The sequence below is a fragment of the Panthera tigris genome, chromosome C1, assembly GCF_018350195.1.
Source record: "Panthera tigris isolate Pti1 chromosome C1, P.tigris_Pti1_mat1.1, whole genome shotgun sequence".
NCBI lineage: Eukaryota > Metazoa > Chordata > Mammalia > Carnivora > Felidae > Panthera > Panthera tigris.
The window spans coordinates 186,100,348-186,121,581 of record NC_056667.1 but is presented as its reverse complement, the minus strand read 5'-3'; the positions used below and the strand labels follow the sequence as shown (position 1 = coordinate 186,121,581).

Here is a 21,234-nt window from a genome sequence, read left to right as displayed (position 1 = left end):
AAACTGTGTGCTGAGCACGCAAACAAGTTTTACTCAGACTGTACACTGGGAACCCTGTGGGGAATCATAAAAGATACCAATTCATTGCCTCCTAGCCCACTTCACCCTTCGGGGCTGCAACCAAGTAAATAACAGTGTGGACGCCGCGTGGCGATGACGTCATCTGTAGTGGCGGAAACAACTACTGTTAGTGTATAGTCCATGGAAGCAGTTTGAAAATATTTTCACATTTTCCCTGTAAAGAGTAGCAAACTTATCATCTGACTTTTGCCGTTTGAAGTGGCAGCAAAATGTCTGCAGCTCCCAATCACGCTCATCACCACCTGTTACCATGGAAGCGGTCGGGTAGTTAGGACCCGACGACTGCGTGTTACATCATCGCCCAAGCGCTTTTAAGGACTGGTGGCTCCGCCCTGTCCTAAGGGAGGGGCAGTACTCCTGAGGGCTTTACCCACAGTGCCTAAGGCCTCTTGGCTAATTTTGATCGCTATCAGACGCCGTCGGCGTCTAACCCTACCTATTTTTCAGCGGCAATCCCCGAGCACCTTCACCCAAGCTAGCCGCCCTGCAACCCCGCCCCTTCACGGAGGCCCCGCCCCTCGTGAATCAGCTGATCTCAGGGACCCGCTGGGTTGTGAAGCTCGCGCCGGATGCAGACTGGGGTGCTGCGGGTGGAGCGTCAGGTGAGCGAGCGTGAGTCCCCGCTCGGCCCTTGGCTTCGCAGGGCTGATAGGCCGGGCTGTCCTGTGTGCGGGAGGCCGGGGGTCCCAGAGAGAGGCGAAGGCGCAGGCCGAGGCCCGGGAGCGCCCTTGGTGACTCACAGAGACGGCGCCCGCGTCTTCCAAAAAGCCTGCGTCCGACCGACGGCGCCTGCCCGCCAAGGAGCACCCGTGGCGGCCCCTTGTCCCGGCCCCAGGTTCTCTCACTCGCCCCCCCACCTCCCTCCTCAGACGGGCGCCACTGCATTGGTCTCAGCGGCGCGAAAGTGTTTCACGACCCCCCCTTCTCGCTTCCACCCACGCTGCCTCCTTTACTCATTCATGAGGATTTATTGACTATCTACTCCAGACGCCTAGCAGGTACACCGGAATCCCTGGCCTCGAACCTCGGTGAGTGTCCCAGACGGGTTTGCTCCAGGATGCAGATCTCGGTGAGGGGTGGACCTAGGGTTTCCGTGGCTCGAGAGGGCGGTTGCAGAAAATGAAAATGACTCTGATATTAAAAATTAGTAGTTTAAGCAAGTCCTTTGGCGTGTCAAGTGAACCATCAGAGGGTGAGAAGTTCTTTGAAGGAACGAAAGCAGGAAAGTAACATAGGGTCTCATTAGGAAGTTGTACTGACGCTGGTGTTGGTCTTTTGGGTAATAGGGCTACTTTAGAGACAAGCAGCTATAGGTTGGCAGAAGTGTTGTACTCCTGCTTAGGGCTTTGATAATGAGGGAAGAAGAAAAACACACTGGCTGAAGCGGCATATTCAAGAACAGTATTCTCTCTAGTTTAGGAGGGAAAAGGAAATGACTGTTAAACACAAACGCAGATCCTTAGTCTATTGCCTTTTAGATTTGTTCGTGGCCGTAAATGCTCTTTAAGGATTTAAAGAATAAAATTGTGTGATGTGTGTTTATTCTGAACAGGTATCAAAATTCAGTAAGGTTATTGGCCCAGTTTTTCCCCCAGTTTATCATAAATATGAATGATTTGGAGTGACCACTTGACCTTTGAGTTAATGAGTTAACTAAGCAATTTAAAGCAGTAAAAATTTGGCTTTTGCAGTAAATTGCAGTATTTTAATCTCAATAATATAAGCATAGTGGTTAAGATCCTAGGCTTTGGATATGGGCATACCTGACATCATATCCACTTATATCTTTGATTTGGGGAAAGTTACTTCTCTGTATCATTTTCTTTAATTCTAAATTGAGAATTAAGGTACCTTCCTCATAATAGCATCTCTACGTTTAATGGTCCGTGTATATCTGTTAGAGTGTCTGGCACTGGTAAATATTCAGTACATAATTACCTATTTTTATAATAATTTCTTCTTCCACTATTTCATGACCCACACTGGCTCACTTTCTTCTAAGTGGGAAAGAGCACTGAATATTTTTAGAGAAAAACTATAATTCACTTTTTATTTTTTAATTTATTTTATTATTTATTTATTGTTTGTTTTTAAATGTTTGTTTATTTTTGAGAGAGGGAGAGAGAGAGGGAGAGAGAAAGGGAGGGGCAGAGAGACAGGGAGACAAAGGATCAGAAGCAGGCTCTGTGCTGACAGCAGCAAGCCCTATGTGGGGCTCAAACTCATTAACCCTGAGATCATGACCTGAGCTGAAGTTGGACACTTAACTGACTGAGCCACCCAGGCGCTCCTATAATTCAGTTTTTAATTCAAGGGATGGTTTCCAGATAATTTTATGACACATTGACTTATAGTTACAGAAAATATGATTTCTGGTTGCTCTGTATAACTTTGGTATTCAGTAAGGGTATTTTAATGTGGAGGAGATGCTTTTGAAATCTATACCTAGTTTAAATTTGTTACTTAGGGGGCGCCTGGGTGGCTCAGTCAGTTAAGAGTCTGACTTTGGCTCAGGTCGTGATTTCTCGGTTTGTGGGTTCGAGCCCCGCGTCGGGCTCTGTGCTGGCAGCTCAGAGCCTGGATCCTGCTTTGGATTCTGTGTCTCCCTCTTTCTCTGCCCCTCCCCTGCTCACACTCTCTCTGTCTCTCAAAAATAAATAAACATTTAAAAAAAGTAAATTTATTAGTTTGCAAACTATAACTAGTATTGGCATATTCAAGGTTCATAGTTGTAGCAAGAATAATTCAAAGGTGTTTGACAGTATTAACATTTGAAAAGATAATGATCAAGAAAATAAAGTACCAAATGGGTTCATTTTGGTGGTGGTGGGAGGTAGGGTTCAGTTGCATCATGCAAGCTTCTTGTTTCTTAAGTAGATACAAGCAATGTGAACTGGAATCCCTTCTGCCCAGATTGCAGCCTTTCAAAATTTAGGTTATCATTTGAGACATCTTTGGTCATTTTGACTGTTAAAGACACAAGAGTGTGTTAAAAACTTCACCAAGACATGATTTCAGTTTCGTGTGGGTAGGTGGAAAGAGTACTATTAAACTACTTTTTTTATTAAAAAACATGGGTTTGATGCAGTATTGCTGCATCCATTCTAAAGGAGTTTCCAAAGAATATTTCTGACTTGTAAAAACCTTCTATAATCCTGTATTAACATGACACTAGGTAAGGTATGAGTTAAAAAAAAAAAAAAAAAACAGCCACAAAGGAAGGTAAAGAGTGGTGATTATTGAGATGGTGTAAAAGAAGGCCTGTTTTTGTGTAGTATGAGGTTGAACCCCTTTCTCAGACACTCAGAGGAGTGCTGTGAGGATTTTAATGACTTTTAGATCATTTAGCCCTTTTTATAATTTTGTGGAATTAAACCTTGCACATAGTCCAACTGTATGAGAGATTTTTCTGGTAGAGCTTTTTGGTTTTTTTTTTTAAGCAATTTTTTTTCTTGTCACTCTTCTCCATTGATCACCAGATGATTCAGTCATCAGTGATAAGAAAGTAGTAGATTTTGTAGGATATCAGTCCTTAAGAAAATACACCAGGGTAACCACAAATAAAATAGTAACAAATTCTGGCATGGTTCTTTTTAGTGTTGCATTTATTTTCCTATACCAATCTCTTACTCATTCCTCTGTGTATGTCATAGTGCTGTCTTTACCTTATGTCTTGATGTTTCTTGCATCACACAATTGGTAGATAAGCTGAACAGTTGGTAAAGTAGCTGAACTAATTGATCCAAGTGGGTAGAACAAAAATATTTAAATTAGTCAGGTAATTACTCCTTGTTTGGGCTCTTGTAAAGTTATTCTTTAATGTATTAAAGACTTTTTTTTTTTTGAAGGAAACGTATAGTTCTCTCAACTCATGAGAAAAAGACTGGGTCTGTTTCATAGAATTTCACTTGGCTGCCAGTGAATTATGTTCAGAGAGATCAACTTTAGTCTCATTAATTCCACAAATTATTCAACTCATGCTTCCCTTATTACATATTTAAACTATAAAAATTATTAAATACAAAGATTTTTTTCTTCTGAGTCATCATGCATTTCTTTGTTTCACATGAACTCCCTATTAGGAAGGTGGGGGTTAGACCCAATAATGGCATCTGGGTGGGTAACTTTCATTCCAGGGTTCTTCCACAACTTAAATTTTTGTTGAGCTGAATTCTTAACTAAGGACAATTGCCCAAGCAAATATGTAACAAAGATGATAATAGCAGCTCTTAAAATAGCAATAAAGTAAAATAATCCAGCTGCACTTTAGTGGGAAAGGGATAAACTGTGGTTTATTAATACAATGAAATACTATCCCTTAGTAAAAATGATGTATACTTATTAATGTGGATATATCACAAGTGTATAATAGTGAAGGAGCAAGTTGCTAAAGGATGTATATGATATGCATTTATGTAGTTTTTTTTTCTTTTTTCTTTTTTTTTTAAGTTTATTTTTGTGAGAGAACATGTGCATGCTCGCATGCGCTGGAAGTGGGGGGGGGGGAGAGAGAGAGGGGGAGAGAGAGAGAGAGGGAGAGAGAGAGAGAGAGAGAGAGAGAAAGGAAGAAAGAATCCTAAGCAGGCTCCACACTGTCAGCACAGAGCCCAACTCTGGTCCTGTTCTCAGGAACCAACCATGAGATCATGACCCCAGCTGAAATCAAGAGTCAGATGCTCAACAACTGAGCCACTCAGGCACCTGGCATTTATGTAGTTTTAAAACAGTATAGCTTACATTGGTATATATTGATACATATGTATCTAATGAAAGTATATGAAAGTATAAGACCGTATATGGAAATGAGACACATTAAGTTTAGGAATAGTGGCTAACTCTGGGAGATAGGTTTGGGTGGTGCTCTTTCAGAAATCTGTGTAACTTTTCCTTCTATTTTAAAAACAGCTGAAGCATTTTGAATATAAAAATACGTTAATATATGTTAAAACTGAGTGATGGGTAGGTACATGGATTTGCTCATTTTTTTACAGATTTGTGTATGATTTACAGTTTGTACCATCCCTGGACTGGTGGCCAGTTTTTGTAAATAAAGTTTTATTGGAACACACACACACACACACACACACACACACACACAGTTTGTGAAACTAGCACTTGAAAAATTTTAATTTAAATTCTATATAATTAAAGAGAAATTTTGTAAAAATACAATTTTTATTGGGGTACCTGTATGGCTCAGTTGGTTAAGAGTCCAGCTCTTGGTTTTGGCTCAAGTCATGATCTCACGGTTCGTGAGATCAATCCCTGTGTCCAGCTCTGCGCTGATAGCACAGAGCCTGCTTGGGATTCTCCTTCTCTCTCTGCCCCTTACCCCCTCAAATAAATAAAACATTTTTAAAAAATACAGTTTTTATGTGTAATTAGGGCTTTCTTCCAGTATGTTTTATTTTACTTTTTAGTCTCAAAGTAGTTGACTCTGGAAAAAATAATTCTTTTCTTTCTGCAATAGGGAAAGAATGTGTCAGTGTAGTTCCACCGTGTAAAGCTTTTCTAAGGAGAGAAGACCAATTATTTAGTCAATTTTATTTTCCTGTTTGACTTGTGCCCCTGGGAAAATGCTTTTCTTAAGATGAGGAATACTGCTTCTTATAAGGCTGCAGAGGAATTTAAATTCTAGAGACTCTTGGGGAATGCAGGCATATACTGATCATGACCTGTCAAAGGATAGGGAAGCAGATTATATCATAAAACCCTAAAAGGAATTTGATCAGAGTGACTCAGATGCAAAATTACCACAGATATCATGTGGTCATTAACACTTTTTAAAGTTTGGGTTGGTTATATTTTATTACAATGTGGTAAAACTGATTTTATACTGTGAATGTGGTGTCTAGTTATTGCTCAAAGAAAATTAATTCTCTCTTTATAGGTATCAATAAGTAAACATGATGAGAATGCGTTAAATGGTTTGAGTAGTGAATAATAAATTTAATAGCCAGTTCCTAGTATAACCTCAGTGTTTAAACTTGTGAGTTAAAAATATTTCATTCCTGATCAAGAATACCTGTTGCTAGCTCTTTAAAAATAAGTGAAACCTATATCTCCAGAGCACTGTTTTTTGGCATGTATACTCCCTGTCGAGTTATGTGGCCTTGTGATTACCTTAAGCTCTAGATGTTATTGATTGATAAAATAAGCCAACATGCTTTGAACCGTGTTTCTGTAATATTGCCTTTTTTAGAAAAAATTGTGGCCATTTAAATGAAAGAACAGTGGCAAAATATTAAAGGAATAAACAATTTGTATCAGCAGTTATATTCTATCATATAATAACAGACACGAATTGTTGCAGTACCTGAGAATTTGAAATTCAATTCCTGGTATTTTTTTTTTTTTTCTAAATATAATTTATTGTCAAGTTAGCTAACATACAGTGTATACAGTTTGCTCTTGGTTTCGGGAGTAGATTCCCATGATTCATGGATTACATACAAAACCCAGTGCTCCTCCCAACAGGTGCCCTCCGCAATGGTCATCATCACCCATTTCCCCTCATCCCTGCCTCCCCTTCAACCCTCAGTTTGTTCTCTGTATTTAAGAGCCTCATATGTTTGCCTCCCTCTCTGTTTGAAACTATTTTTAACCCCTTCCCTTCTTCCATGGTCTTCTGTTAAGTTTCTCAAATTCCCCATATGAGTGAAAGCATATGATATCTTTCTCTTATTTCATTTAGCATAATACCCTTCAGTTCCATCCATGTTGTTGCAAATGGCAAGGTTTCATTCTTTCTCATTGCCAAGTAGTATTCCATTGTACATACAAACCACATCTTCTTCATCCATTCATCAGTTGATGGACATTTAGCTTCTTTCCATAATTTGGCTATTGTTGAAAGCACTGTGATAAGCATTGGGGTCCATGTGCCCCTATGAGTCAGCACTCCTGTATCCTTTGGATAAATTCCTAGTACTGCTATTACTGGGTCATAGGGTAGTTCTATTTTTAATTTTTTGAGGAACCTCCACACTGTTTTCCAGGGTGGCTGCCCCAGTTTGCATTCCCACCAACAGTGCACAAGGGTTCCCGTTTCTCCACATCCTTGCCAACATCTGTTGTTTCCTGAGTTGTTCATTTTAGCCACTGTGACTGGTGTGAGGTGGTATCTCAATATGGCTTTGATTTGTATATCCCTGATTCAATCCCTAGTATTGTACTACCCATCAAAATGTTTTATTTTATTTATTTGGAAAAATTTACCTTAAAAAAATTTGCATTGGATACAAAATGGAGCTAGGTGGGCATCACTAGGCATTTATTTTACCAAGTTTAAACACAACCTCCCCCGCCCCCATGGGTAATATCCATTTTAGAGGATTTTCACAATCAGTAGAGTGCAGTGTTAGTACTTTATAGGGTGAAAATAAGCAGGCCATAAAAAAGACTATGAATCTTAAGTGTCCCTGATGGCACCAAAAAGTGTCTCCATGTACTAAGGAGAAAGAGGCTGTTCATTCCTGGGTTATATAACATTTGTGAACTGACATGAAATAAAAGGATCTTAATTGTTAGGGAATACCATTAGCAAATTATGAGTTTCTACTGTGTAATTAGACACTTTACTTTTATGTATGATACTGACTTTTATTACAGGTACTGGAAATCTTCTACATCATTTGGAAACCCATGGATTGGAATTTAAGACAAAGTGCTATCTTTCACGGAGTACTCACTTAAATGTAGCCTGTTTGTACCTAGTGATTACTATGGATACGAGAATGTACCAATGAATAAGTCATAGTTTCTGACCTCTCAGGAGTTTATAATATATTTTAAATCAATGATTTTGGGGGGGGGATTATTCCATTAGTAACAACATTATAGATAATAAGTACTTTCTAGGCTAGCCTACTGACTGACTTTATTCACTGCATTAACTTACTGGATTCTTGAACTCTGGGTCAGTATTTAAGGGGCTAGTCAGCTCCCATAGTGGTATCAGGCATTGCTTTCCAGTTAGGGCTGGGAGAGCTGGGTTTTGAAGTGGCCTCATCCTTTGGTGATTGGTTTGTCAAGGCTGCAGTGCAAGATGAGTGTTCCTCAACCTTCATTAGTGGATGGTAAAGGCTTTGGTGGTGGTATATCCAGGAAGTAGCAGTTGTTGGTGTATAGATTAGTTGTAAGTCAGGTGTTTGAGTCAAAAGTTGCCTTGATCCATGTGTCAATATATTGACTGAGTCTCTAAAAGAAAATATTTATTCAACAATAACCATGTGTGCAATGCCATAGTGTCTTAAAAGTATTGTTTACTGCATCCACAAATGTAAACTGTGGTTTACTACATTTTAATAAAATGCAGCCAATTCAAACTTTAAAAAGAAAGTGTAAATGCATGAAATCTGTAGTAATTTTATTTTGCATTCAGTGTATGTCCAAGTTTCTTTCAGGGCATTATGATACAGTTTACCACTCTATTATTTATTGTCTTTCTATCTTAATGTCTTATTATTCTAATCTCCAAGTATCATTACTCTTGTAGTTACAGTTATTGCAATAGTTTTAATCAATATACCTATTTTAAACCAGTAAGTGAGATATGAGGATAAGACTGAAAGTGCTCAACTTTGCTGCTTTTTTTATGCTTTCAGGGTGCTGTCCATATAGAGAGCCATCATTCTTGTCAGAAAGACAGAACATGATAGCATGTAAACTCCTTAAGGACAGGAACTCCTTTATTTATGTGGGCCTAATCTATCTACAAATATTTATTGAGTACCAACAGTATTATACATCAGGACTATGTTAAGTAGCTGGGCTATCCTAGAGAATAAGATATTTTTGGCTTTCATAGAAATTTTAGACTGGCATACCTGGAACATAATAGATGAAAAAAATACATGTGGTGTTGTTGAAATTTTAGCATTTGAGAGTTAATATGCTTATGACTCATAAATTTATCTTTCACTAAATCATTAAGGGAAGAGGACTTTATCCAGAGAATAAAGTTTATTAGAGATGAATAAATAGAATCCTACATGATTTTAATTTTCTCTTTGCATTTGAGAGAATAGTCCACTAGCACATTTCTGTTCCACATTAATTTTTTTAAAATTTGTATTCTGCCTTGTTTCTAAAAGGATTTAATGCGGTATATGAAAATGTATAGTATGGCAAGATAAAATAAAGAAATGGAATGACTGGAGCCGGGAATGAGATTAGAATAGATAGCACACATATACTGGGAAGTCCTACTCACTTACACATGCTTTTTCTCTCAACACTGAATCTGTAATCCTGTCTGTATCTGTTAAATATATGTGTGTATCTATAATCTATATCTGTTTCCTTTCTTATTAAAATGTCAGCCCTTCCTCTTGTGAAAGATCAGTCCCAAAACGTGTTCTGGATGTCATCCTTTTCATTTTGTCCAGGACTTTGGTTCTGCCCTCTGTCCTCTTGAATCTGGGATTGGTGTCATTGTCAATGCAAACATGTTCAGCTGTCTCTCACCTCCCCAACCATACACATACAGGAAACACCCTTTATCTTCACATTCTTCTCCAGCTTCTGCTCTATTTCTCTGTCATTTCAACAGAGTTTTTCAAAAGAATTCTTTATATGAACTTAATTTTCTTGTTCTCACCCCCCATTTATAGTCAACCTACTCCAATCTGGTTTTCAGTCCCCTGCCACCACTGAAACTTTGACCATGCTCAACAGTGATATCTGTGTTGGCATATCCACTGGACAGATTTTTGTTCTTAACCTGAGACCCCAGCTGCATTGACCTAATCGACCAGGCCTTCCTCCTGGAAACACTCTGCTTTGCTTTTATGTGCCCACAGACTCATGCTTCTTCCACCTTTCAGATCACTTCTCACTCAGTTGTCATTGCTAGTTCCTCATCCTATCCAATCTGTAGATGCAGAAGCTCCTTACAGGTTGGTCCTGTCCCTTTCCTTTCTCCTATTACACACCCAGTGATGTTGTTATCCATTGCTTTGATTTCACATATTATCTATATGCCTTCCCAAGTTTATATCAATAGCTGAGACCTTTTTTCTGAACTCCATACTCACATATTCAGCTGCTCTTCATAGGTACTCTAGTATTTCTCACTGCCATCTTGAACATAAAAAAAAAACTTCTTCAGACTCCTATCTTTTTTACTTTTCCTGTTTTGGCAAATGATACCGCCAACACACAGTTGTTCAAGGCAGAACCTAGAAATCATTTTTGATACCTCCTTCTCCTTTATCCTCCACTTACGTCTAATATATTACCAAGTCGTAGTTGTTCTAGGACAAAGGACCTCTCATTTGCTTACTGTTTTCTCTTTTACCAAGTTGGCAGCCTTTTATGAAATTAAAAGTGCTCAGGCTTCCTTCTTCCACTGAGAAGATGAGCCAGGTGAGTGTTTGCAGGCAGGCTACTCCCTGCAAAATTAATCTGGGCACTAGATGCAAGTATGTTTACCATAAAATAGACTTAAAACTTTTGAGACAAATGTAAATCATCACCATTAGAATACATAGTTAAAGCACTTATAGAAGGTCTTGTAAGCAACGCAGCTTTCCAGTATACTCTTCAAGATGAAGTTGATGTTAAAAGTACATAAAAGAAACTAAAGGAAGTATAAAATAGTTAAAAGTTGCGGACTCTCACCAAAAATGATAGTTGTTTTAGATTACAGGTTCCTAGTGGCACCTGGGTGACCTCAGTCAGTTAAGTGTCTGGCTCTGGATTTCAGCTCAGGTCATGATCTCGCAGTTTGTGAGTTTGAGCCCCACGTGGGGCTCTGTGCTGACAGCTCAGACCCTGGAGCCTGCTTCAGGATTCCGTGTCTCCCTTTCTCTCTACTCTTCCCCTGTTCGTACTCTGTCTCTCTCTCAAGAATAAATAAACATTAAAAAAAATTTTAAATGAATCTGGTTTTGTAGTGTAATTCATAGAACTTAATAGCTGGAGGGAATGCTAGAGTCTCTTTTGCTCATTTTACAGGTGACTTTGATCTCTGGAAAGGCTGTGCAAGGCAAAAGAGGACCCCGGATTTTTGACTGTACAACACACAGTTTTTTTTTTTTTAATGTTTATTTACTTTTTGAGAGCGAGCGAGCGAGAGAAACAGAGTGTGAGCGGGGGAGGGGCAGAGAGAGAGAGGGAGACAGAATCTGAAACAGGCTCCAGGCTCTGCACTATCAGCACAGAGCCTAATGCAGGGCTTGAACCCACGACCCATGAGATCATGACCTGAGCTGAAGTCGGACACTTAACTGACTGAGCCACCCAGGCGCCCAAACACAGAGCTGGTTTAATATAATAAAGACCTATGAAGGAAAGTTACTATAATAGAAAAGTAGCAGAGTTTAGGGATTCTGTTCCTCAAAGGAATGTAGAATGAGAACCTTAAAATTCACCTGGTAAGATATATCCCCAGAAGAAGCCCCATGATTAGACAATTTTGTAACGATTAAAAATGTGAAGCAATGAAAGAGGATACAAAAATCTAAATGCGATTTGAATGCTTGAGGCAAATCTTAAAGATTTCCTGGATTGGGGATCATAAAAATATTAGAAAAACAAAAATTTTGGGTTTACTTTCTCTATATGGATACACAGTTGAGAAAGAATGTTAGATTAAATAGAGTTGGTAAATGCCACTAACTGCCATTAAATATAAATTTAAGTATGTAAGGTAAAACTTTATAACATAAGCTTCCCACATTTATCTGCAATATTTTTTTTAGTTATGTTTCCTTAGCAGTCATTTCTTTTTCCCTTTGCTGTCTTTGAGACTTAGGCAGACCTGTCTTCTTGTAAGTCAAACATAATAAATACCATTAAAACAAAGTGAGATAGATTTATAAATACTAATCTAGGAAGATGTGTACAAAATAGTATATTGGCTAGCTTTCTGTTTATTTAACAAATTGCTACTAATCTAGTGGCTTAAAATAACACAGACTTATTATTTTGCAACTCCTTAGGTTAAAAGTGTAACACCAGTCTTGCTGGGCTAAAATCAAGGTGTCAGCAGGGCTGCTTTCTTTTCTGGGGGCTCATGGAGAGAATCTGTTTCCTTGCCTTTTCCAGCTTCTAGAGGCCACCCCCATTCTTTGGCTTATGCTCCCCACCTTCCCTTCTTCAAAGCCAGCAGTGAAGAATCTCTGACATGTTTCCTTCATCAACTCTCTTTCTCTCTCTCTTTCTCCTTTTGTCTCCCTCTTCCACTTTTAAGGATGTTTGTGATAACCACGCAGATAACCAGGGTAATCTCCCTCTCTTAAGGTCAGCTGATTAGCAACCTTAATTTCCCTTTGCCCTTAACCTAACTTATTCACAGGTCTGGGCATTAGGATGTGGACATCTTTGGGAGCCATTATTCTGTAGCATATATAGTATTTATATTGCCTAGTATTTATAGTTATTTACTATAATGAAAGTTTCAGAACAGTTTCTGTGGTTTTAATTCCATTTGGATTTGAAAAAAATGTGTGGTGGTAAAAAAAAAATATGGCATAAGATGAAAACCACATTAAGAAATCTTTGTATTCAAAAAATGTGGCACTAAAAGAGGAAAAAGGTTGACTGTTTTATTCACTTCGCTAAAAGGTTCTCAACATTTTTGATTGTCAGGTAGTAGGATAAAATCCACTTTACATCCAGTGAATCAGTGATGGGAGGCAAAGTGTGCTTGTGCACTTCCACACCCTCCCAGAGGAGTTCTCTGCTTTTTACCTGGTACTGTTTAACTTTAATCAAGGGAGCAGTTAGTTACTCCTTGATCTCTGGCAGATAAGCACAGGTTAGATCTGTCTTCAGAATTTCTCTGTAAACCGTGAACTGTACATTTTAGTAAAAGCTAATCATCATCACACACAAGGCATAGTACCACTTAATCATCATATTTATTAAATTAATAGCATTTATTAAATCTATTCAGGTATATGTTCTGTTTACATGGTACCCTTCATCCAACTTTGAATGATTCACCATCTTTCTAAAATAAGCATTAGGTAGAGAGTAATTTCCTCCAGATATACAGATGGTAAACGGTGAGAATTCACAGGCAACCTGGAGTAAACAGATGGCTCTTACATCACTCCTGCTGGTGTGGGCTGTTTTCAGACTACAGTGACCATGCCATATCCTTTGCAGAAAAACCATACATTTGGCCCGAGTATTTTTATGGTTCTCACAAATAAAACATCATTGCCTATATTTTCATGATTTTTTTGGTGCCCTTAAAAATGTGAATTTTTAGTTGAATGCTTTGAGCATTTTTGTCTGCTTGTTTATTTTCTGTCTCTTCATTAAACAATGAGTTTCTAAACTGATGGGTCATGATATTCGTGCCATAATTTTCATATAGCTCTTTACTATTAAATGGCAGATTTTGAAACAGCTATTTTATTTTTTTAATTAATTAATTTATTTTGATAGAGAGCAAACAAAGGTGGGGTAGAGAGAGAGGGAGAGTGAGAGAATCTCAAGCAGGCTCTGCACCACCAGTGCAGAGCCCCATGTGGGGCTTGAACTCATGAACCTTGAGATCATGACCTGACCTGAAATTAGGAGTTAGATGCTTGAGTGACTAAGCCACCCAGGTGCCCCTGAAACATATTTTAAAATCCAAATTTCTTTCTTCCAGCCCTTTGGACTGTGGTTTTGAATGGAGGTTGATATGTGGAAAATACTGCTAGTTCCAATAAATAGAAAAGATACTAATTTTAATGGTGTGATTTTTTTTGTGTGTGTGTGCATTGCTGAAAAATGTAAATTAAAACTACCTGAGTCTGAAACATTACTGAAGAGATTTTAGAAATTCTTTCCCAATTGGTATTTACATGTTCATGTGTTCCAGAAGCATTTTAAAAGTAAGCTTAATGTATATGAAATGAATATTTAACACTGAGTTTTCAGATTGAACTTCCTTCTTTATACTAAAAGCCAAAACCTGTTGCCTGACAAAGTACATCTTAATCGTAGGTAGTCTTTTCTTCCTTTGACATTATATTTGGTGGTCAATAGGCATTTTTATAAGCTCAGTGGGCAGGCTCAGTCTAGATATTCAACTTTGGCAGGCGGGATATGAAATAGTTGAAATAGTTTCACTGCATATTTATTGCCCAGTGAATGTGCACTTGTTAGAGGGCTGTCCTTTTTTTTTTTTTTTTTTTTTTTAAATCTGAGAAACGAAGTAGCAAAATATTCTTTCATTGCTCTTTGTGCTTACCTGTATTTTGCCATTTAGGTCTTTATATGCCTTTTGCAAAAAAGAAATGATTTGGTGATGGAGTGCTGCTGCCCCTGACCGATGGACTCAAAGAAGAGAAGGTAAAACCATTTTTTCCTTCTCCCTTATCCTTCTAGGAAAACGCAAACAATTCTACATATGTGTAGCTTCTCTTCAGTTTAATTTCTTGTTCGTGGTTAATAAGTAGGAATAGTGACATTTGTGTTGATTGGTAAAGAGAGAAAGATACTAAAATAAAGCTGATTAATGATCAGCTTTGTTGCTAGTTTCTTATGCTTATAAAAAGACACGAGGTGTCTTCATCATCTTAAAGCTTTTGAAGCCATTTTTTCCCACAATTTTAGATCTTCAGACAAAGCCTTATTAATTTTAATCATCTTCTATCCCTAGAAAACTAGTCATGGATGATATTTAAAAAGGAGGATTAAGTTTGCAGCTTTCCTTTCATAAAACCATGGTTATGCCTAATCATAATTTAGAGGAATATTACCTAGCAAAAATAGAGAAATCCCTAGGTATTATAAAATAAATAAAACCACAAAAGTTTCTGTGCCTCATTAAAAAATTGGCACTAGTGTTCTAGAAAAAAAGAAAATGAAAAAGTATCATCAGTGGCAAGACAGGGAAACTTGGTGTAAAGGAAATGTAGGGTATTTTATCACGCCTCTTTCTTAGAAGGGGAGGCAATTATAGTATGGTTGTTATTATGAAGTTGTGTGTTTTATGTTCTTTGCACTAGAGTCATCACATGGATAGAATTCTTTGGCTAAAACATGAGTAAAGCACGCAGAGTTTTACTGTTGCTGGTATAAATTTGATTCTTAAAAATTCAAATAGCAATTATAGAGCTTACTCAGTGTAACGTAAAATATGGATCACTGTTCCTTCTTACCAGATACTTTTTAGTACATTAAAAACTAAAATTTTAAAATAAGACTCCAACTTGGGACATGCTGTAACTTTACTATCTAAACAAGGACTTAATATATTGAGAAGTTAGAATCTTAAAATTTTGTGCTATTAAATCTAAAACTTCAAAAAATAGCCCAGATTTTGTTTGCTCCTTAGATACAGTTAAGTAATTTGTGGGTTTAGATTGTCCTCAAGCGTTTTATGTAAACAGTTGTTTTATTTCTGCCCCTGTGTCCTAAGCAAAGCATTAAATAGTTGCTAAACCATCTGACCCAGTCACCTGTGCTGGTAAAAGGTACAGATCTAATGAAATATCCCCCCAAAATACAGTTTTAATTACAGGAACAATTAAGTGGTTTTTCTTAATGTTTGTAGCTCAGTAGAGGCAGAAGGATCCAAAGAAAGAGGCCTGGTCCATGTCTGGCAGGCAGGATCCTGTTCTTTAGCACCAGAGAGATTGCCAGGCTGGGGAGGAAAGACTGTTCTTCAAGCAGCCCTGGGAGTGAAACATGGAGTTCTTCTGACTGAAGGTATTGAAAAGTGTGGCTTAACAAATTCTAACTGAAATGCTAACAATACCTGGGTGTGTAAGGGAGTTACTGGACAATACCTGGGTCAGGTAAGGGAGTTACTGGATACCAGGAATTCTTAATGAAGTTCGTTGGGGCTTAGACGTTTTTTGTTTTCAAAACATGTCCTTACTTCCTTTATCAGAAATCAGAGTAGTTCTTAAATTTGAGATACACTGTAACTAGAATAAAAGGGAGAATTATAGTTTGTAAATTTTATAGCAATAAGTACATGAAAAATTAACTTTTGAAACATTCAGAAACTCTTCTGTTGGACCTTTGTTCATTAAATGTGTCAGAATGATAATGCTAATAATAGCTAACGTTTATTAAACAGTGATGCGTGCCAGGCACTGTACTGAGCACTTTATGTGTCTTACCTGATTGAGTTTTCACACAACCACCTTATGAGGTAGCTAGTGTTGTTGTCCTCACTTCGCAGATGAGGAAGTTGAAGGTTAGGGAGGTTAAATAATTTCCACAAGCCCACACAGCTATTGGAGTGTCAGAGTCAGGATTGGAATTCAGAGAGTCTGATTCCAAAGCCTCTTTTTAAGCTGCTTGGCTGTCTTGTCTCAGTACAGTTTTTCTTAGACATAAACAGCAGCTCATAAAAACATGTAATAAAATAAATCTATAAGAGATAGAAGCATAGGTTATAGTTTATAGAGTTGCCTTTAATTTTGATAGCAGTTTACCAACTCAATCATGGCAAATTTGGTTTGAGCTGGGACTGCCATCAACTAATTTATAAATTTCTGTTCCATAAGCATTTATTAAGTAGTTGATAATGTTTTGATATTTTCATTGTAGGAACTAAGGGAAAACAAATTCTAAGAAATAAAGCTTAAATCTGACCTTGGTAATTTTATGGGATACACATGGAATTCTTTCTAGCCTCTTTTTTTCTTTTTTTTAGCTTTTTAATTTATTTTTGAGAGACAGAGACAGCGTGAATGCGGGAGGAGCAGAGAGAGAGGGAGACACAGAATCCCGAGCAGGCTCCAGGCTCTGAGCTGTCAGCACGGAGTCTGATGTGGGGCTCAAACCCACAAGCCATGAGATCATGACCTGAGCCAAAGTCGGACACTTAACCGACTGAGCCACCCTGGCACCCCTAGCCTATTTTTAATTATATCACTTTCATTGTAATGATATACAATAAGAATATTATTATTAGGCCAGAATTTGGAAAAAGCCTTATTGTAAAAAAATGAACTGTTTTCAATACCTACTATAGGGGCTTCAAAATACACAGTTCTCAAGCATGTGCAAGTAGAATTCTCTTGTTTTATTAACTCTTCGGTAAGAGATTCAGGAATCCTTTATGAACGTGATCTTTAAACCTCTAGAATCATACCTAAAAGTGGGACAACAGAGGGAAAACATCTAAAAAATATAAATTGCCTATCATTGTTCATGTTTAAGCAGTGTCCTAGTCTTAAGTGTCAAAGTTACAAAAAAGATCTCATCTCACATAAGTGTGTAGTTTGAAATGGGAAAAAGATCTCTAGTGGTATCTTTTCCAGATGAGAAAATGGTACTCATGGAATGCTGGAAATTTTCAAGCTGCTTTGTCTATTCAGTTTGACTATTAGCTCATAATTCAGTGAGGACACTTCATTAAATCACTATTTTTGAGGTACTCCAGGTAGAAAAAAGGGAGGATACAAATATTTCTGTGCACTATTTCTCGTTCTAGTGTAATGATAATCATTGAAAGAGTTGGTGAACTGTTGCAAGTGTGTATTGCTGTATCTTTTGGGAAGAAAAGTTTAAAAGAACTTAATTAATGAGCTTATTTTCTCAGTATTTTTTATCCAAACTGGAAATTCCCTAATAAAAGCTCATGTGTTCCCTCTAGCCACTTTTGTGTTCTTTCTTACATAGATGTTCTGGTGAGTTAACTTGAGTGTATAAATATATTTGCTATTTTTGCCGTGTATAATAGGCCCAAGATAAAGAAGGCATTTTATTCATCATCAGCTCAATTGCTGTTTTGTGGGGGAACAAACTCGTATAAATTTATTTCATTATTTCCTTATTAATTAAAAAAAAAAATGGATGAGTCTATGGTTATATGGAAAAGGAGGGATAGTTGGCGTGGCTTAGTATTTTTCAAAACCCACGGCCAAGTCTTTATTTCCATTTGAGTTTTTTAGGTAATACAGGTCATGTGCACAGGCCCCTAAACTACCACAATACTTCAGAGAGATTATGACTTGATAGCACACCTGGACAGAAACAAGTCCTCATCATTCATGTGCCCAACTCACGGGCCCCTTTACTTGACTTTTAAAGCCAGCCAGTTGCCCTTTGTTCTAAAGCTAGCTAATCATAGTTTTATTGGGGATTTTTTGCTTGTTTTGTTTTGTTGTGAAGATTTGCTTTTTAAACAAATGGCACCTCAGAAATGCTATATCATACACAATGTATATTCTGTGTAATATTTAAAATTATACATGGTATTCTACACGACATGAAGACAACCATGTCTTGTTAACACTGGTGCTTTCTTATGACCTGGAAGTATAAAGCTGATTTCTTAATTTTGGCCAAGATAAACCTCTAGTATTTTTATTCTACTGCATAATTTTCTGCTGCTCTGACCTATTCAAATAGTAGTGAATGTTTTAGATGTTAGTGAATGTATCTATTTTATTCTCTGCTCATTTTATCTTATGGTCATTATTTTGTCTTTGAACACTTGGAAACTGCTCCTGTAATAGCCTACAATGGTAGCCACTTATAGTGGATCCATTCTAGGACTTTGTAGGATGAGGCTGAAGAAAAGGAATAATAACCCTTCATTTTCATTTGAAAGTAGCCTCCTCCAGTTGGTAGAATTCTCATTATTTTTCAGAATGTTACAAGGTGATATTTGTTAGAAGATGAATACCTGTGGAATATTCTATGCTTGAACCAAATTCTCTACAACTGTGCTTTTGAAAATTAAAAAAAAAAAAAAACAGCAACAACCCTATTTTGTTAAACCTAGAGGGGCCAGAAGTTTGCTGATAAAATTTCTAGTTAATTCACTAACTCCTTCCTTTTTTTTTTTTTTTTTTTTTTTTTTTTTTTTTTTTTTTTTTTTTTTTTTTTTGGTAACCTTCAGATGGTGAGGTCTACAGCTTTGGGACTCTTCCCTGGAGAAGTGAACCAGCAGAGATTTGTCCGAGTAACCCCATTCTAGAAAATGCCCTGGTCGGGCAATATGTTGTTACTGTGGCATCAGGGAGTTTCCACAATGGAGCAGTGACAGAAAGTGGCGTAGTGTACATGTGGGGGGAGAACTCTGCAGGCCAGTGTGCTGTGGCTAACCAGCAGTATGTTCCAGAACCAAATCCTGTCAGCATTTCTGATTCTGAGACCAGTTCTTTGCTAGCAGTCAGGATTTTGCAGCTGGCATGTGGTGAGGAGCACACTCTGGCATTGTCAATAAGCAGAGAGATTTGGGCATGGGGTACCGGTTGTCAGTTGGGTCTCATTACCACCACCTTCCCGGTGACAAAGCCACAAAAGGTGGAACATCTTGCCGGGCGAGTGGTGCTACAAGTTGCCTGTGGTGCGTTCCACAGCTTAGCGCTTGTACAGTGCCTCCCTTCCCAGGATCTAAAGCCAGTCCCAGAAAGATGCAACCAGTGCAGCCAACTCTTAATTACTATGACTGACAAAGAAGACCATGTGATTATATCAGATAGTCATTGTTGCCCATTAGGTGTGACGCTCTCAGAATCCCAGGTAGAAAACCAGGCCAGCACTGCCATCAGCCCCTCCACTGAAACCCTGGACAACCAGGGAGAAGTATTTGAGAATACGCTTGTAGAAAATGATGTGCCTGTTGCTACCGACGCCACGAGAGGTGATGCCATTTCCTCCCAACAAGACATCATGGGAACAACTGAAATTTCTTCTGCCAGAAATACACCATCGTACCCTGATACTCAAGCAGTAAATGAATACGTGCAAACACTGTCAGATCGTTCAGTAAGAGAGAACTCAGAGAACGGCGAAAAGCCAATGCCATCTCAGGTACCTGCTAAATTTTGTAATATAAAGGCATTTCTGGAGTTAAACCATCTGAAGTTTTGTTTGTTTCTTTGTTTTTTGGCAACTTTAAAATGCTTAAGGCTTGAGTTTGACTATAAATCTGTTTTATCATGCAATCCTAAATAAGGAAAAACCTGGATTAATTCAGAATTACTTTTTATGTTCAAATTCTGCCCTTTAAGATATTGAAAGATATCATGCTGGGCTTCTTTTATAAGTAGCAAAATTTCATTTATTTTTTTCTAGTACTTCTTCTCCCATGGCTAAATATACTGAATTTTGGTGGGCTCCTGGGCACTGTTTTTGGTTTTGTTTTTTCTGAATACTTAAAATTTTTTTTTTTAACGCTTATTTATTTTTGGGACAGAGAGAGAGCATGAATGGGGGAGGGTCAGAGAGAGAGAGAGAGAATGGGAGACACAGAATCCGAAACAGGCTCCAGGCTCCAGGCTCCGAGCTGTCAGCACAGAGCACAGAGCCCAACGTGGGGCTCGAACTCACGGACCGAGAGATCATGGCCTGAGCCAAAGTCGGATGCTCAACCGACTGAGCCACCCAGGTGCCCCTCTGAATACTTTTAATATAACTATATATTAACAAAGATTCATCTCACCTGTACTGTATTAACTCCAGATTCTGTAGAGAGAAGTCCTTTTCTTTTTTATTAGGGAAGATTACTATGTGGTAGATCCCTCAGTTGTAGGCAAACTTAAAACCTCCTGGCATTAAATATTGTTTGGATTTTTTTCAGTTTACTGGGCTTTGTTGTGGGACAGGGCATTAAAATTTTCTTCATCTTATTTAAACTACTGTCATTTTGAAAACTTATAAATGGAGGAAAGCTATTTACCAGTAGCATACAGTAACATTTTAGTCTCCCTGATTAAACCAAATTGTTTTAAAAGGATAATTTGTTTTTTACTCTTTGTGTAAGCCTTTCAGGTTTGCTTTTACCAAAACTCTAAGAAAATGAAACAAAACAGAAACCTCTAATCATAAAAGAACTGTCCTGTGGTGTTTATTCAGGTTTTTGAAACCACACATACCTCTTGACTGTTTTCGTGTTCTTTACTCTGTCAGGATAAGAACATGGCTTAGAGGTATTTTTAGAAATAGTTTTAATTTCACAGTTTACTCATTGAATCTTGTGGATATCGATTTTTTTTTAATTAAGCTGTTTAGAGAAAGGTATTATTAAAATCTAAACAGAAACATTCTTAGACTTGAACATGCTTATAAAAAATTTGGACTTTGACTTTTTAGAAGTCGTTCTGCTAATTTATTAAATTTGACATTAAAAGTTAATTGTATACAGTTTATTTTATTATTATTGAAATTGCATTTTCCTTTGGATATATTTTGTTAAATATGTAAATTTTTTGTAGCCTATGCTAATTTTGGCAATGT

The 21,234-nt window shown here is 37.7% G+C and overlaps 1 protein-coding gene across 7 annotated transcripts in view; it reads left to right on the top strand.

Moving 5' to 3' along the window:
• Nucleotides 1–594: 594 nt before the first annotated feature.
• The window catches only part of ALS2 (alsin Rho guanine nucleotide exchange factor ALS2), a 71,689-nt gene continuing 51,049 nt past the window's right edge, over nucleotides 595–21,234 (top strand). For 5 of the 7 annotated variants that reach the window (XM_007089986.3, XM_042995075.1, XM_042995076.1 and 2 more), the window contains exons 1-4: nucleotides 676–1,109; nucleotides 14,294–14,376; nucleotides 15,584–15,738; nucleotides 18,893–19,809. In XM_007089986.3, the coding sequence (XP_007090048.2) occupies nucleotides 14,357–14,376; nucleotides 15,584–15,738; nucleotides 18,893–19,809 (1,092 nt within the window). In that variant the 5' untranslated portion in view covers nucleotides 676–1,109; nucleotides 14,294–14,356. Of the gene's footprint in view, nucleotides 1,110–14,293; nucleotides 14,377–15,583; nucleotides 15,739–18,892; nucleotides 19,810–21,234 lie in introns of all 7 variants that reach the window. The other 2 variants (XM_042995074.1, XM_042995073.1) reach the window with 2 other exon arrangements.